Source organism: Hippichthys cyanospilos, chromosome 13 (assembly GCF_059441005.1).
Source record: "Hippichthys cyanospilos isolate Australia breed blue-spotted pipefish chromosome 13, RoL_Hcya_1.0, whole genome shotgun sequence".
In the NCBI taxonomy this organism is placed as follows: domain Eukaryota; kingdom Metazoa; phylum Chordata; class Actinopteri; order Syngnathiformes; family Syngnathidae; genus Hippichthys; species Hippichthys cyanospilos.
Window position 1 is genome coordinate 14217481 of NC_142381.1, and position 18533 is coordinate 14236013.

General features: G+C 40.2%; 3 protein-coding genes across 3 annotated transcripts; 2 read left to right on the forward strand and 1 right to left on the reverse strand.

The window, feature by feature from the left end:
- The first annotated feature begins 1135 nt into the window (after window positions 1–1135).
- Window positions 1136–5430, forward strand: hnrnpaba (heterogeneous nuclear ribonucleoprotein A/Ba). The gene is made up of 9 exons (XM_088431948.1): window positions 1136–1298; window positions 1680–1865; window positions 2252–2420; window positions 2497–2655; window positions 2731–2862; window positions 2948–3041; window positions 3128–3298; window positions 3402–3484; window positions 3902–5430. The coding sequence occupies exons 2-8, from the start codon at window positions 1696–1698 to the stop codon at window positions 3467–3469; spliced, it is 963 nt and encodes a 320-aa protein (XP_088288074.1). The 5' UTR covers window positions 1136–1298; window positions 1680–1695; the 3' UTR covers window positions 3470–3484; window positions 3902–5430.
- On the reverse strand, window positions 4948–8904 carry phykpl (5-phosphohydroxy-L-lysine phospho-lyase). The gene is made up of 12 exons (XM_088431946.1): window positions 8610–8904; window positions 8376–8494; window positions 8103–8262; window positions 7910–7984; window positions 7751–7838; window positions 6957–7073; window positions 6805–6887; window positions 6513–6738; window positions 6085–6239; window positions 5866–5955; window positions 5554–5687; window positions 4948–5477 (listed from the first exon to the last, which is right to left on the reverse strand). The coding sequence occupies exons 1-12, from the start codon at window positions 8666–8668 to the stop codon at window positions 5440–5442; spliced, it is 1344 nt and encodes a 447-aa protein (XP_088288072.1). The 5' UTR covers window positions 8669–8904; the 3' UTR covers window positions 4948–5439.
- A 282-nt stretch (window positions 8905–9186) lies between these two features.
- On the forward strand, window positions 9187–17529 carry LOC148413962 (protein FAM53C-like). The gene is given in 5 exon segments (XM_088432239.1): window positions 9187–9224; window positions 11353–11552; window positions 12437–12515; window positions 13702–14576; window positions 15396–17529. Coding segments are annotated over 4 exon segments (1272 nt in total). The 5' UTR covers window positions 9187–9224; window positions 11353–11474; the 3' UTR covers window positions 15636–17529.
- The last annotated feature ends 1004 nt before the right edge of the window (window positions 17530–18533 follow it).

Consider the following 18533-nt stretch of genomic DNA (forward strand, 5'->3'; position numbering starts at 1 on the left):
AACAGAATGATAGAGGAAAAGTAAAATTAAGAGGGACCACCTTACAAATTTGAGATTTGTACACTAAAATACACCGAGAAACAGTTTATTTATTGTAGTGGTGCTTAAAATTTGTAGGCCAAGTAGCTCTTCAGATCTATAAAAGAATTGTTTCAAAAACAAACAATATTACAGTAGCTTAATCTTTGTTTTAAATTCAATCATTTAGTAAGTACAATTCAGTTGTATCAAAATGCTAAATACCAACGCGGCATTGCTGTTTAGAAAAAAGTTGTCCAAATTTTGTCTTTTTTTATTTTTGCACAACATGTAGTCCACATATACAAATTATGCAGTTCAAAAAGCATACAACATATATAGTTCATTTCTTTTTGTGGATGCAATATAATTAAAGCCACGTTTTCCCACTCGACTCCTAGTTCTGGTCAATTCTCCTCTAGGAGGGAAATATTTGTCTTATAAAAACGTTGTTTATTACGTCACAGACGAAAAGGTTGTTGCGCAAAAATATAAACAGCGGTTGTACTCATACGACCTTGAACGCGCATAAAGTAGCGTCTACGTCACATGTGCGACGCATGTTTTCCGAAGGTATGCAGTTTTCGGCGTTAAATAATAACGATGCAGTGTTACAGGTTTACTATGGTAATGTGGGTCCATTAGACGTTACCATGCGTTATCGCGTTTTAAGTTTCAGCTCGGAAAGTAACACATGCTTGACTGCGCTCCAAATAGGGCCGAGTGGACGAAACTTAAATTGCCGTTGACAGACGTGGATGCCACAATGCAAAGAAAACATGAAACCACTCCGACTTCTACTTCCTGTTGCTAAGAGGAGCAGCAGCCATCTTGGAGTTGTCTCAATAATGGGCGGGCTTTTCACGAATACTGTCATAGCACGTAAAATTAATCACCTTTGGTTTTGGACGTTAAAATTTGTAATAGGAACAATGGCAATTTGAAATAAATGTTCAAGGGATTAATGGATAGAAATGATACAACTGGCACACACGAGAATATAACGGCATGGCGAGGAAAAAAAAAATGAATTCCTTTTAGCGTGACGCTGACGAAAAGGCGTCGCGTAACGATTGGTCAGTTTTCTGAGTGACACCAACGATTAGCCACTCGAATTACGTCTCTATCGTAATGACGTTTTTTCCTTCACCGGCACTAGAAAAACCAACCACGAGTCGTCGTAGTGTGTGAGAATCCATCTTAAAAGGGAGCACTTCGCCTTCGCGATTAGCAAGCGAATCTGCGTAGTTTATTTCAAATCGTTTTCATCGAATTGACAAGTAAGTGCTCGCCTATCATAAATGCAACGTATTTGTCTTTTCCTGTGAATCAATTTAAACGCGCAAAAAAAAGAAAAAACGGCAGGCCCAAAATGCGGTTTGCGCGGCCTATACGTTACGTAACTGTTAAAATATGAATTGAACATTCACTTATATATTTTCAGTTTTATTAAACAAATGACCTACATTATGTGTTGTTAAAATGTGATAAATACGTTTTCCGTGCAGGCAAACTGTTAAATTGACCGTTAAATTGAAAAAAGACTGCCGTTCAAAATGGTCGGAAATGCGTGTGCATTAGCAAAATGCTACTCGTGCGCTGCATTCTAAATGATGTAATCAATACGACGTACTTGAACGCTGTATGTATTTCGCGTTAAGGTGTATTTACCACAACATGGCCGAAATCGAGCAACAGTACATGGAGACTTCCGAAAATGGCCACGAAGATGACTTTAATGGAGCCGGCCAGGCCGGAGAAAGCGCAGGAGCTGGGCCCGGCTCCGACGAGAACGGCGGCACGGAGGGTGGTCAGATAGATGCAAGCAAAGGCGAAGAAGATGCAGGGTGAGTATCAAAATATTATCTTTGAATTTGTCTCCTTCGTGTAGTCTAGCGGCACTTGGATGCGCTCGTCTGTGTTTCTTTGTTCGGTCGGCCTTTGTTGGCGCCATGTGCGGGTGGGGGATGGGCGTCAGTTAGTCGGTAAACCTAATCCATCACGAAATGAATTAAGAGTCGCATGCAGGTTCCTCCTAAGATTATATCTTTTTAAAAAAAGAAATATTCACTCAACTCCAAATATCCAATTCACTCGTGTAAGCGGATGTTCGAGAACAGAGTGTCCATTTACACTCCACATGCCCTTACCCATCCCCCCAAGCCACACATGCCATGAAAGGTATCCCGGGGCCAGGCTGCATGAAATGACCCCATTTATCGCCCGTGTCCAGGAAAATGTTTGTTGGTGGCCTTAGCTGGGATACAACCAAGAAGGATCTCAAAGATTACTTCTCCAAGTTTGGCGAGGTGTCTGACTGCACCATTAAAATTGACCAACAGACAGGCCGGTCACGAGGATTTGGTTTCATTCTTTTCAAAGATGCAGCCAGTGTAGATAAGGTGAGTGTGGGGCGGTCTAGATTAAGTTTATTTATTTATTTTTACTCTTCTCTAATATGTTGCCTTTTGTTTTTAGGTTCTTGAACAGAAGGAACACAGGCTGGATGGGCGACAGATTGACCCCAAGAAGGCTATGGCCATGAGGAAGGATCCAGTGAAGAAGATCTTTGTTGGAGGGCTTAACCCAGACACTGCAAAGGAGGTCATTGAAGAGTACTTTAAAGCATATGGAGAGGTACGATCCCCAATCGGTGCTGCGACGAATCAAATATAATATAATGTGTCTAATCTGATATATTTTTTTGTGTAGATTGAAACAATTGAGCTCCCACAAGATCCAAAGAGTGAGAAGAGGAGGGGCTTTGTATTCATCACCTTTCAAGATGAGGCCCATGTCAAAAAAGTCATGGAGAAGAAGTACCACACTGTTGGTGGGAGTAAGGTGAGCTAATATTTTCATGTGATTGTATTGCCTTTGATTTTTTTTGTTTTTGTTTGTTTTTTAAATCTTCTTTGTTGTGTTGCAGTGTGAGATTAAAATTGCTCAGCCCAAAGAGGTCTACCAGCAGCAGCAGTATGGCGCCCGCGGATACGGCGGTGCCCGCGGAAGGGGCCGCGGAGGTAAGTTCTCATCCTGGAGAGAATCATTTCCAGGGCTGTTCTTGTGTGAACAGGAGTAGAAACCGTGGCTGTTTTTGCTTTTCTAGGCCAGGGCCAGAACTGGGGTCAAGGCGGTTACAACAACTATTGGGGTCAAGGTGGTTACAACCAGGGCTACGGAGGCTACGGACAGCAAGGAGGCTACGGAGGCTATGGCGGCTATGGAGGCTATGACTACTCTGCTGGTTATTACGGCTATGGGGGTGGCTACGATTACAGTAAGCGATAAGCGCCCCCAAGGGAAAGTGTGAATGGGCGAAGCTTATTTTCTTGGTCCTCCTTGATGTACAGAACTCAGTCCCTTTTTCTCTTGTCCTCCAGACCAGGGCAATACAAGCTATGGGAAAACTCCACGACGTGGCCACCCGAGTAGCTACAAGCCATACTGATCACACGTAGTGCAGGTATGCATTTTTGCATCATCCGTAGTAGTGTGAGAAATAGCTCTTCTTACCATTGGTGCCTTCTTGATTTTGCCCCCCACCACTCCAAACACCTCCATCTACTCAAATTCCATTACAACATTGTGGTGGGGGCTAGTGTAGTTTGTTTGATGGGGTCTGGATCCATTCCACCTGTCATCTTAAGATGCATCCCTAAAAACACTACTTGATCGATAAGGGTTGAGCTGGTGGTGGTTGAGAATATGACGTTTCACCTCGGCGTAATTTGCTTCCGGTTCTGTTTACCCCTCCGAAAGTCTTCTGTCCATTCACTGACCTGTTTTAATCATTCATGCACCTGTCTTGTCTTTGTTGTAAAACTGCTTGCCACGTTTGGTTTATTCTCAGTAACGTTAAGCAACGTGTTTTTCTCTTAAGGTCTAACGTAAATAAGAAAAGAGATCCATGGTCTGACCACAGCGAACATGGGCTCTGGCTTTTCCTTTGGAGTTGGCAGAAATTTGGACTCATGCTCCATTTGTACAGATCAAGTGAGGAATTGGGGAAGCAAATGTCACTTTTCCACTTTTTATTTTGTATTGTTTTGTGTCCATTTACATTTCCAGTGATGGAAGTGTTATTTTTACTGTACTTTTTGGTACCTTTTTGAATCTAATGTTATTGTGTGGTTGCATTTTTACATGTCTACTGGATTTACAAACAGGAGCAAGAGCTTTTAAAGCTCACAAATAAAACAAATTAGCTTTTTTTTTTTCCTCCCCTTTCCGTGTTTCTAGGTCTTTAGTTTTGTACACCCGTGTTGATTGTTTGATGCGAGTTGCATGGCTTCTGATGTGGGGTGAGACAAATTTAAGGGATGGAACGCAATCAATGGGTTCATTTATAAGCGTGTTAAATGAATGTTTGCTGATGGCCTAGTAGATAAGACAACCAGCTTATGTTTTCTTGTTTTTTTGTTTTGTTTTTGTTTGTTTTGTTTTTTGTTTTATTATTTAGTTTTGTTTGCTTTTATGGAGATTCTTCCCCCGATCGTGTCTGCAATTTTAAGTGGCTTTACTAGTGTAATACAACTCAACGCAAGCCTGTTAAATGTAAGAGGGTACCCCCTCTCTCTCACTGGATACTCATTCCTCTAGTGTCTTGGGCAAATTGGTAGAAATAAACTTTTGGTTTATATTACAAATGGATCTATTTGTTATTATTTGTAAAGTTAATGTTAAATGTTTTGTACTGTTAAATGGCTTGCTCGATATAGCTGGAGTAATCATCGCGACGGATGCCTCATTGAGAAGCTGCGGGAGAGTGCTCCACCACCTGCAGTGTTAATATTCAACCCACTAGATGTGGAACTGCGATACTTGAACGAACAATAGTGCGAGTGTGGTCTGGTAAGTGCTAATCCTTAACGTGTATTGATTTACAGAGTATTGTAACAGTATTGCAAACTTAAAAGGACACGGCTGTACACTTTAATGAAAAATATTTATTTAAAAATCGTAGGTTACATATCAAAGGGCAGTGGTTGTTAGAAATGTCTTAGGTATGGACTCCATACGAACTGAATTTGATCCTTTCAGTCTTGACAAATGGTGCAATAGGCCCTTTAGGGAGGAACGAAATGTCTATTTTCAAGTCAATTGTGTAACCATATTGGTTGCCTGATTTGAAACCACTAAATACAGGGTGGGCCGTAAGCTTCCATACATAGGGTTTGTATACCTAGACTATCAAATGCAATCTATTTTCCATAGATGGGATTTCAGAAACAAAATCGATAACATTTTTTTTCTTTGTGTGGAAACTTACTGTCCACCCTGTTGAGCATCAGACGATGGCAATGTGTGCAATGATTGAGCTTGCTTTATCTGTCCGATGATAGCTCATCTCTACCTCTGAACTTATTGAATGTGACACTGTCTGATCAAATTAAAACATTTTCTACAGGATCATCATACCTAGATGTCTTCCTTTTCCAGCTTATTAGCTTCCATGTCTAGGAAATGACAAAAGTAGAAGTTGTGTTGAGGATGGAGTGAATTGGGAGTTGAATATTTGTTACTGATAAGAACCTGTGAGGATGCGATCGATGCACTGCACCACCAGCTCGGCATCCTCCATATTGAAGCACATGGGTGGTTTAAACTTCAAGACGCTTTCCCAGGGTCCGTCTGTACTGACACAGATGCGATCCTCCACTTTGAGCCTGAGTGAGATAACCAAATAGGTTTTGGGGGGAGGGGCGAGTATATTGACCACGCCTGTTTGATTTCGTTCTGTCAAATAAGGTATGTTTGGGGAAATCACTGAAGTTCTTGCATCAACGAATTTCAGCATTATGGAACCAGTTCTGATATTGGACGTTTTGTAATTTGCAGTTGTACCTTTTCACCACCTGTGCTGCTGCTTTGGTAGCGGGTGTCCTCAGTTCTCGGTCTTCTACCAGCTCAACTCCCACAAAAAGTCCGGCGCCCCTGTATAATATTAAAATGACAAAACTTTTTTTTTTTTTTTAAATAAGTGAGGAAAAACTTTTTCCCGCCCATATTGTGATAAACTCATGAAAGTGGTTTGTCCTAAAATAATGTCTACTGTGCTATTACCTAACATCTCCAATAATTTTGTGTCTGCTTTTCAGCTTTGTGAACAAATATTTCAGGTGCGCGCCGACCCTTTTGGCGTTCTCTCTTAGGTCCTCTTTCTCTATCACATCAAGGACGGCCAAACCAATTGCACAGGACACTGGGTTCCCTCCAAACTGCAAAAATTGACAAACACTTTTGTTAAGGCTGCAGCTAAAGGGTATTAATAATCTCGCTTAAATGATTGAAATATGTTAAATTATTGGAATATGTTCATTTAACAGGTAACAGTGACCTAAGATTTATGAGGAAGCGTGAGGAAAATTTTTTTCCTCAAAAGCAAATGGTTCAATATGAATAAAAACAAAGATAAATATGCTTACATTGAGGACTACAGGAATGTATGACTCCCAATATTTTAACATGATTAAAGCTGAAATTTAAATTACGGTATTGAAGTACTCCACTCCGTTGTCTGTGAAAGCTCTTGCTATCTCCGCTGTCGTCGCCACACATGCAATAGGATGCCCGTTCCCCATAGGCTTGCCCATGGTCACTATGTCGGGGCAAAAATCAGCTCCTTGCAACTGAAAGGCCCAGAAATGACTTCCAACTCGTCCAAAGCCGGTCTGCACCTCGTCTGACACAAACACCCCGCCTGCTGAACGCACATACCTGTGGAAAGCAAGCAACCGTGAACACCCTTATAATGATCACTTTCACCTGCAAAACAAGACTTACTCTGCAACTTTAGGACAGTATCCCTGTGGCAAAACGATTTGTCCTCCCACACTTGGCATTGATTCGGCAAAGAATGCACATATCTGTGGCGCATAGGTTGTTACGTCGCTGATTGCATGATTGTTACACGCTTGCTCATTTCCTTACATCACCTTGCGACCTTTCTTGTGCACCTCCTCTAGTAAGTCTCTGACAGTATCTGCGTAAGCTTGACCCGGATTTGGCTCATCCTCTTTGTACATTCCTCTATAGGTGTCTGGTAATGGTGCCTGATAGTGAAACAGGATAAAAAGCGGAAGTCAATGCTCAAAAAATGTCGTCACAATAATAGGTTCTGTGTCTCCAACCAGTCAAAACATGGCATTCTGATTATAATGTTGTGGAAAATTAAGTTGCGACATCCGATCATTTTAATTAATTTATCTCAGGCAGAGGGTGGCGATTCTGCTTTTGACTTATTACAAATTTCTCAGGGCTCAGTAACAAAAAATAATGCCACAGCTTGTGATGTCATTTTCAGTTGACAGCAAGTGACAAAATGGCTGCCCCAAGATGAGTAAAATCATGCATTTAGACTCTTCACCAGCGTAACCCCTGTGCAGTTTTTTTGTCCAATCCTTTGATCAAAAAGAGTATTGAAATAATGAACCAGGGATGTGAAATTTCACCTAGATGGTGACATGTCAAAAATCATCATGGAACGACCATTTAGTTATCCCACTTCCAGTTGTGTGCGATCCCTTGGCTAAAGTACTGTGAGAGTTCTGAGGAAGGACCCAAAAAGTGTCAAAATACTGCACAAGAATTTACCAGTATATCATGTTTAGACTGGTGGGCGTAGAATAGTATTGTAAAAAAAAAAATACAGGGTTGACTTCCCCCTTAGCAAAACACAAAATACCATGAGTTTGCAATTTTTGTAACTTGTAACCATGTAATTACACACCACATGAACCCATTCTTTTTGTCCATTCAATTTCCGGAACTTGTATGGACTGATATCGATGAGGGACACTAAATGGCCGTGGTATGCACTAAAATGAGATTTGACACAGATGAGTCACAGTGAAGTAATAAATGTGATTTGTTGTAAGGGAATCCTCACTGGTCAAGCACAATGACGTCCTCATGTTGCGTGTACTGCTGAGCCAAGCGAAGGGCGAGATCATTGGCCTCAGAACTATCGGAAGAACACGTTCAAACATTGTTAGGTACAGAGCGAATTGACACATCAAAAGGTTCAAAGGTCGTCATAATGCCTTGCAGGTGATACACTGTGTGTAGGGATTGTAACTTACCCTGAGTTTACAAAATAGAAGACAGACAATTTCTCAGGCAAGGTGGCAGCAAGGCGGTCGGCATACAAGACTAAATTGTCGTGCAGGAATCTCGTATTGGTGTTCAGAAGGGCCATTTGTTCTGCCGCAGCCTTTGTAACGCTGGGATGGCAATGGCCCACTACAGTAAAAAAAAAAAAAGCCGTGTGTTTGAGTCCATCTCGCCACTAGATGGCGCTAGTGTGGCATGCAGTTTTAAAACGATTGTAAACTATGCACCGCAGATATTTTTACCATGATGAACGTTGCTGATGCAGTCCAAATAGCGCTTGTCGTTCTCGTCGAAAAGATATTGTCCCCTTGCCCTTACAATTTTGACAGGGTCGTCTGAATAAAAAAGTCTGCACGACTGCCTGCAATAAAAATATGTAACACATCACATGACGCGAAAGACAATAAACTAGCGTTGTTTACAGGACACCCTAAGTAGTTAAATTACATATTTTAGTTCTGTATTTGAGTACTTACCCTATTAGTCGCCTCCTCATTGTCAGGGTTTCCTCTTTTCTGAGTCGTTCTGAAGCCATATCTTCTTTAGATTATACTGCTAAAAACCCTAAAACGCTGGTTGAGAAAACCACGAACGGTTCCGATTTTTGCAAGTCTAGAGATCAACTGCGCATGTGTGAGAAGTAGCCACGATGACAGCTCGCTTTATAAATGAGCGTTACGGTAAATGTTTTGCAGGAACATGGTATGCATCAGAATTTAAATTGGTTGTCTGCTGAAAATATATATGTGTAAAATTATTCCCATCTGTCCACGTCGTTACGACATTTCCGCCAAGGATTTTAACAGTCGCTCTTAATGGGTTAGTTTGGTTAAAATTTGGATACGTACTGCTTAAATGACGATTGTTTGGCTACGAGCGAAAAGCCGGCGGATAAACTATTGTAATTCTGTTCAAAAAGATTTTTTTTATGATAGGAATAGCGATTGCGTTGTTCTCTGACAATGACATTTAAAGCAAGTTATCCCCCCCTCAAGATGGTATCGTCCAGAGGCTATATAAATACTTAGCCCAGCACTTCTCATCCGGAGCACTGTGTGCAGCTTCGGTTGCTAAGGAACCGCTGAACGAAGGTAATACATCAAGATAGCTGTAGCATGCTAGCTCCCAAATAAGCTGCGTAAAGCTAGCTAACGCGACCATATCTGCTCGGACGTGTTTATTCCGCCATGTCACATTGTCTCAAGAATAACAGCAGCAAATAAATAGCATGCCAAACTATTAGTCAACATAAAATGAACCAAGTGTGACGATTTAATGACACTCGTTATCTTTCTAAATTGCTAGCAGAGACGACTGCTAAGTTGTGTTGCACGATCTGCATTATGCAGCCGAGCTAACTTTGCTAAACAGAAAGTGTTTTCAAAAAAGAATTTAAAAAAAATCAGACGTGTTTTACAGTGACGAATAGTTGCCTTGTAGTTGACGTTTCTGGTGGACTGAATTAATGTTTAATGTCCAGAAAAATGAATGTAGAAAACTACGCCAAATATAAGTTAAGATATTATAAACTATCGGTTGCTGTCAATCGCGTTATTCAATTAATTGTTCTGTGTTAATCGTGTGTGATATTTTGAAATGCACTTTAATTCAGGGGTTCAATGAGCTCGAATAGTTAGAACGTGGTGTCCCTGCTCATAAAATCTGTGAGAGTCTGGTCTGCATACTTATGTTCTAGTTAAAAGGCTTGCCTTTTTTGACATGTAGCACCACGTTTGCCCTCAGGAGGAAGGCCCTCGAGGCCACATCGGACTGCCAACATTATTGAGTCAGACTATATTCTACCAGTTGCATATTGTCAGCAGTTTTAACCTGGACTTGGAACATAATGTGTGCTTTCTAGAACAAATACAATTTGAATCGCAGTGTCATATTTACTAGCTGCTGTAGAAGCCATATTATTTTTTAATCGTATTTATGGTTTGAGTTTTCACTCACTAATTAGATAACACACAAGCTGATGGTATTTTTTGATGGTTTAGGCTAGTGTTAATACACAGACGAATGTGTGTGTGTGTGTGTTTAATATTTAAATGTATCCAAGTGTTTTGCATTTGCCTTTATCATAAATGTTGAATATGTTGTCATCATTCCTTTGAATCTTGTGTGAAGATCCTATGGCATGCTTCCAACCCCTATCCCCATTCATTTTCCTCACACTTCCCCCATTCTCTCCCTTTTTAGTCTCTCCCTCCCCCTTCGGTTTTCTCCACAAGTCACAACTGCTGTTATCTGTTTAGGCTGACCCCACTAACTTTGACTCCCACATATTCATCTCAAAGCTTTCCACCTGGGCCTTGTTCTGCATGTTTTTTTGTTTTTTTTTGCTGTGAATGTAGTTTTTAATTTTTGTGCAAGTAAGGGGATTGCAATGCTCACTTACTAAGTGACCATGATGGAATGTGAAGTGTTTCTTTGTTCTGGGTCTCCTCGTGTCCATGTGTGCTCTGCTTTTGTGAACATGAACTTCTGCTCCTGGCTTTCACTAGTGCATTATTAGACACTTGCTGGAAAAAAACTTTTTGCACTACATTTTCTGTATCGCAACGTGCATTCCAACTTTTCATGCTGGAATGTACTGGAAACATGTTTCTGAACTCATTTTTACAATGATGTACCCCGTCTGTAATAATTTCCAGCCAAGTACCCCAAATCTAATGCAAAGGATTTTTGGATGGGGAAAACAAATTGAGTGCTCTGCCATCCATGTCTGATTTTTTTTTTTTTTTTTAAAAGCATCTGAACTACCTTTGTAGTGGTATAACTGCATATTTTATTCAAAACCTCCAGATGATAGAATGTGTTGCATAATTAGTTTTATTTCTGTCTCATGTTCTGGAAAATTATCAATAATGACAATGTACATCCATATAAAAGTTGGCAAAATAAAGGTATAGGTTTTGCAAATGAGTCACACTTAAGACCATTTAGCAGCAAGTTGCTTCATGCTGCAATTAATTTGCTCTTATTTAAAAAAAAATGGACTGTTTCTGTCACAGCAATAAAAATAATTTAAGGTTTCTTTATACCTCCAAAAATCCTGTTAAAATCTCTTGCCTTAAATGCCTTAAAGTTTCCTCATGGGGTACTTGTACCCATATTTAAAAACCACTGTCCCAGAATGTTCTTTGATAAGTTGTTATTGCATATTTAAAACAATTAATTCCCCGCTGTAATGATTTTTTTCTCATTTCCTTTCAGGTGAAATAAAAATGGTGATAACCAGTGGAGCCAAATGAGTTGTGCAGGGCACATGGCATAAATAATGCCAGGTGTCTGACAGAACGTCTCCGCATGTCTGTTCCTGGATAGGCGCTACCATTATGGTGACGCTTATCACGGAGCAACTCCGAAAGCAAAGTTTGGAAGAACCTTATCACAAGGCTTTCAATGTGAATGTGGTATGCAATTTAATTTGGTACAGGAATATTTAAATACCTTTAAAATTATACACTAATAGTTTATACAAGAGTTTTTAAACGACCACTTCTACAATATGCGTAGGAAACTTTAATATCCTTGCAGTCTGATCATTGACCTGATTTTAGAACACTACCATGGGCTTCTCACGTGGTCTTCAGGGGGCCCCATGTCACTGACACCTGCATTAGGCCTCATGCTATCGCTTGATTGGTCGACATAACATTTCCCACCCATTTCAATAATTCTTACTGTATGTGTTTAAAAAATGATTTGGGAGGAGATAAAACTTTTTTTTTTCTTTAAACATAGATTACAAGTAGAGGATGTTTCAAAGGTGCATTTCCTGTTTAAAAGGTAGTGCTGTAGGGATTGGCATAAATAGTTTTGGTTTTGTTCTTAATTAATCGTGTCTCATAGCAGTTGGTGCGAAATGGCACCACTTCACAGCAACCAACACAGGCATGTTGATTCAGAGTCATTTAGGTTCCACTCCTAGGACAACAACCATTTGAAGTTGGTAATCTGACTGGTAAAAAAAAAAAAAAAAAAAGTCTGTCCCAAATTTCTGTTTTTATACCAGTCATATACCACTCACATTTATAGATACCTATGTGACAATGCGTAATCGTTTATCTGAGTCAAATTCCATTGTTAGTGTGCACTTAAGACTCTCTCAAGTTAGGTTCATTGTAGAGGACAATTACATGGTTTTTGTTTGGTATAGTATGATGTCGTACTATATAGCTGAAGCAACTATTTCCATCTTGCCAACACACTTGTGCTGGAAAAACAAGCCTGTATTGCTACAGTATGTGGAAATGTGGTTTTACTTGAGTTTTTTTTTTTTTTTGCATCTTTACAGACACTCCCTGCAATATGTTCCAGCCCCACTATTTCCTGGAGTGCTTGCAAATCAACAAAAGGCAAGTTCACAGAAATAAGTGATGCATTCTTCAATTCACTGCCAGCCATTTTAGATCATTTTGACATTTTCATGGCCCACAAGATGTCGTATTCAATGATTATATTTACACTGGGAATGGGGAAAAAGTCCACCGAATCGGTTAAGTTTACTTTAAAAATAGGTCGACCAAAAATATCCGCCCAGAAGCTCCGCAGTAACCATGTCTGCACTATGAAATAGGAAATATTAACTCTTTCATTGCCAAGCATTATCATAAAAGGAAACCTAGAGGGCCAGTATATTTCACATTTTCACTCATCTTTCAAGGCCAACAGAATATTGTGTGCTATGTCTATGTAAATATGGGTGGTATCAGATGAAAGAATGCTTTCCATTCCTTAATTTAAATTGCATGTATATAATATCTATGTTATATGTGTGGAAACACTGCCATCCAACGATCACAGTTATCACAACAGTGCTCAATTGGCTTATACGGTAAGCATTCGGTAAGGGTCTCAGCTACCCCTACATAAAAAACATATTTGACAAGAATTTTATGATTTATTATTGTCATTACTGTTATAAAAGATGAGAATTCTTTTCCATGGCACTGAAATAGTTAATGAATCATCATCCCTAAGTGACTTAATGTACACTATTACATAAATTAAAGTACCTATAATATGTATGTGTAAACTAAATGGTAGTTAGTTTTTGTTGACCTTGAAAGTGAAGACTGGTGCATTAACGATAATCATGGTAGACAATTGGGTTAGCCTAGGCATTTTATTGGGTGTCTAATAATTCATATGTTTCGAAGATAATTGGTTGTTATAACCACTCGCATCAAATCACGTTCAACCTTAGTTGGTCATTAAAAAAGGGGGCGATGGAAGGGGGTCACTTGAGTATTTGATGGAATAAACTATAAGCTAATGGATTTTAAAAAGATTCAGTAGTGTGAGAATTTTTTCTGTCACCATGAAAAAATGTGATTCTGCCCTTTATCTTTCTTTCATAATCATAATAAAGATAATTTGCACAAACTGTAATGAGCTCATATCTAAAATGGGGCATCGATGCCATCTACTGGTGATTGTGCGTAAGTAAAGTTGTTTCCAAGTTTGACATTTACAGGAGAGTAGCATCAAAAGCTTCCCTGCTTAACCCAGATGAAAAATGTAATTAACAAGTCATACTCATCAATGGCAGGGAATGAGTTCAGATGTGACAATCTGTGTCAAGTTTTCTCTTGGCATTTCCAGAGAGCAACTATGTGACGCCGCCATCATTCAAAGCCAAACCTCTGGATGCAACATGTGGACTCGAGTCCACGTGGCCTCACCAAGTAACAAAACCTCACCATGTACCAGAGGCTTCCATGACAGCCAAAGCTTTGCAGAGTTCCCCTCCACCACCCCCTCCAAAACGCCACTGTCGCTCCCTCTCTGTTCCGGAAGACCTGTCTCGGTGCCGCTCCACGTGGCATCCCAGCGCGTCCAAAGTATGGACCCCAGTAAAACGTGCCAGCCAAAGTTCAGGAACGTCTCATCTAGGATCAGTCGCCAGCTCGTTGCCTCATTGCAACCCCAGGACCTTCTATAAGTCATCTTCTCTACATTCCTCCTCAAGCCCGACTTTCTTCAGCTTAGCGTTATCTACCGACTCCTCGCTCTCATGGTGCTTTACCTGGGATCAATGCGACTCACCAAAAACAGCCTGCTCTTCGTCATTTGCCACCCCATCCTCCTGCTCCTCATCCCCGACCCCCCTCGTCGGACACTCAGTGCTATACCGCCGCTACTCTCTGTCACCTTTGCAAGTTCTGAACACGTCGGTGTTGTCACAGCACCCTCCGCTGGCCCACGCTTCCTCTCTGTCACACGGCTGTTCGGGAACGGAGTTCACGGCTTTGTCCCCTTCCCCGACGTCAGCTTGCAGCACGCCGTCCTCCTCTCGGCGCGACCTGCACGGAGCGCTCCCGCGATGCCACTCGCAGCCGTGCGACATGCGCAGACCGCGCTTGAAGAGACGCCACGACGCAGATGTGTTACCTGGACCCAGACCGGGGCTGGACTTCGGCAAGATGACGCAGGTTAGTTTTAGTCCTTCTTCACAGTGACTCATAACTGCCTCCGGTAATTTCAACATCGATCTCTTAACATCAGTCCCGATTTTTTTATTATTTTTGAAAGAATGTAGACCAGCTCTTACGAAACAGAAACCACTGCAATGTTTTAGCTGGTAATTAAACAAAACTTGTGATAATGCAAGCTGTGAAGCCTAGCCAAGTTTGATTAATTCATCACGCTAATCCAACAAGTCTGCCATTACTGTCGTGCTTTATTTAGTCAACTGTTTTTATTACATTTGGGTGTGGGTTCTAGGCAATGGAATTGTGGTGTGAGGAAAAAAAAAAGCTTAATGTCGAGCACCAGCTATTGAATTCCTTCATAGAAAATATAAGTCGTAGAATGTATCCATTGCAACGTCACACTATGGTCCTTGTTGGGGAAACCCGGCAGCATTTTAACATTAACAAAGAAGTGGAACAAGTTTTATCGTTAACTGCTTCTCAACAATTTTTTTCAGTGTATGCATACAAGCAGTTTGTAACCCTTTTAAACCTGCAATATGCCACGTAAACAAGTGCATCAATTCAAATTGGCTCATTTTCTGATTTTTAAAAACCCTAAATAGACACCTGAGGTACCCCCTTTCTAATCTTAATATGCAGTGATATAAATTGCTTTCTGGTTATCCCCTTGCGGGTCATTCGTTTGTGTTCTACGTGTAAAAGGCATCTGGGTCTTTTTGTACCATTAAAACCTCATCGTGGCAATAGCAAAGACTAGCAAAGCGTTTCACATTACGTTGTGCAAAATAGTGAAATCGATTTTGCCTCTTTTTCCAGATTGGCAACGGTGAGGCGCATGTCTCTGGTGCTTGCATGGCGATGCCGCATTCCCAAACAGAGCAGAACTCTGCTCCGTCGCCTGTGGAGTTCCTGGGCCGCACAAGCATCAGACCCCTGAGTGAAAGCGAAGAGGACGACGAAGACGATACCGTTAAAAGAACTGCGACACCCGAGGCCCATTTGCTGTTCGAACGAGACTGCACAGAGCTGGACTTGAACCTCATAGAAGAAAACTGATGATAGAGGAAAACTGCTTCCTGTGGTCACAGCTTCCTTTACTATGTTAAGCACACTTGTACATGCTCGCTGCCTCAGGCTTATGACTATACTCAAGATCGAAGCAGTTAGCAGCTTGAAACAAACCACTCTTGAGCTAGTTGTTTAAAAAAAAAAAAAAAAAGTCCGTGTCATATGTCCTACCTTTTCGCCACTCCAAAGTAAAAGTGAATCTTCATTGTGCAGATATGGCTTCCTGCTAGTAAATGAATTATTTAATTTCAAGTAGGGCTGCAAATGTGGCTGTGGTGTACTGTACTTGTTTTGATAATTCTTTTCTGGAGTTAAGCAAGTAGATTGTGACATATAAAGTTATGCAGTGGCTTACGCAACAGGCCGTGGCAGTCCAAACAATGCTGGCCGGAGCTTGACCACATAACATTTTAATATTGACATGAAAATTTAGACAAAACCCTTTAAGAAAAAAAAAAATAGTTGGAATTGTCTTCAAGTCACCATGTACACTAAAATGTCTCAAGTAACCAATTTGACACTGGATCTCCCTCAATGACCAGCAAACCTCTGTAACTACAACATCACACAAGACAATGAGAACTAGCACAAGCGCTGTATCAATATTTGTTTAAAATGTTTTTTATGAACTCATTCAGTGTCGACCATTTTCAAACCCTACTTTACCCTACCATGTGCGGGGAAGCAAAACATATGTCTGGGGTTAAATGTCTAGTTTCTTAAGACATAAATTTTAAGTTCTTGGCATTAATTGAGTACTAATGTAGTTTTGACTCAGTAGTTAAAATGGATTGTTTTGACTGCTTAGGTTTTGTCAATAGCAGTGAATGAGTTAAAGTATGGCGTAAATTAAAATGGAAGCACAACACATGCTAATCCCCTCCATTAAAAACTTTAAAAAAGTAATAACTACTACATTGTCTCACATTAGAAAGTCTTATTAGTACAGCGCTTGAATTGGATCTCATTAAATTGTAGTGGTGTATTTAAATTTCCGCCCACTTCTCACTGAGGATACACTTGCTGTTGGCTAACTTGAATTATTGTGTAACCTTGCTGTTGTGGCAACTTACAGTCTAACTTTCAGACAATAAATGACATCTGTGACAATGACCCTCAGAGGTAGAGGCCGTTACAGTTAAGCTGGTAGTTGAAACTGTTTTAAATGATGATCAAATAAGCCTCTCTTTTGAAGCCTTTGGATGTGCCCTGAGAACATGATCCTCATTCACTGTATATGTAGGCGCCATAGGAGACATTCCCGAGATACAGCTGCCATTCCTGAAATCCCCCAATCACTGTAGACATGTTTAGATTTTTACTATGATAGAGTATTTTTTTTAATGACTGATCCCCTTTGTTCATTTACCCCTGTGGTTCAGTTCTCACATGAATATTCACAGGTCACATGAAATCGGCTATTACGGGAAGCATCAGCTACTAAGTATATCCCAATGTTTTGACCGCTGGGAATTTACTTCCCAAGTAAAGTTGGTTGATAATGACAAATGTTTGTATTTGACAATGCATATGAGATGACACTGTAATTGGACCACGCCTTAAACTTACTGTTAAGCTTTATAAATTTCATTTTTGTTTGTGCTGATTCGATACTTTGGAGTGGGTATGTTATGCACTTGACTAGCCTGTTGAATGACTAAAATTAAAATGCTGCAGCCAGCCCGTTACATACAGTATGGCACAATGTAATGGATCGTGAAGCGAATGGAACAGAGTCCACATGAATGTGAGTGAATGATACAGATGAATTTTGGTGGCCTTTCAGAGATGATGGATTTTGCAGACAATTTCAGATGGAAATATTCTGGTTATGAATTTATTGCACAATTTATGTACCAATAAACTTTGATAATGGCAAACATGTTTGTGTGATATGCAGCCCTACTGTTACACAATAACTTGTATTTATTCCACTGCCGGTTTTGACAGCTCTTTTGTTATGAAACTTTTACTCCCATAAGATTAAAGAACAGGTTGCAAATTTGTACATTTATACGGTGCTGCTTCAAGGAAATATTTCAACATTATTGTCATTGTCATACAAGCAACATATGTTGCAGATAACCCCCCCCCCCCAAAAAAAAAAAAATGTGAGAAATATTTCATTGGTCTATTTCGCCACAGCTATCGAGTCAGCAAATTTTCTCATGACTGAAGCCTACTGACTTTGACTAAGACTATTTACAAGCAATTCTCTGAAGGTTGTAATAACACACAAATTTGAGCACAGGGACCCTGCAATGTTGAACACTTTAACATTTGGGGAAATACAGTAGCTACTGTATGAAAAAAAGTATCTGCTATTATGATTACAATTTAACAATGGCTTGAACTATTTCTTTTTTGTGGTGAACTATTACAACATTCAAGTTTCCGTTTTTGAAACTAGGAATTAAGATAATGTTATATCTGCAATATGTTCTTTGCAGCTCCACTCATATAAGCACGATATCCTCACTATTATTTGGTTTGCGGAATATGAATTAAGCAGTAAAAAAAATATACAATTTGATCCATCTCAAGCCTCAGCCATTTTGCCACTTGCTGTCCACTGAAAATGACATCACAGTTGCTCATGTCTCAGGTGACGACCAATCACTGCTTAATTTGCGAAGGTCACCTAACTGGAAAAACAGGTGAGCTGTAATTGGTTGTCACATTAGGCTTGAGTACCATTGGTTATCGATTCTAGCGTACAACAAGTGGCAAAATGGCTGCTCCCCAGATGGACAAAAAGAGGTGGATTTTGCATCTTAATTCATGTTCCTCAAATATTAAAAAAAATTCTCTGTTTAGGCTAGTGGGGGCACACGGAACAAGTTATTGTTAAAAATGTTTGGGTTGATTTAAGAGTCGAACGCGATT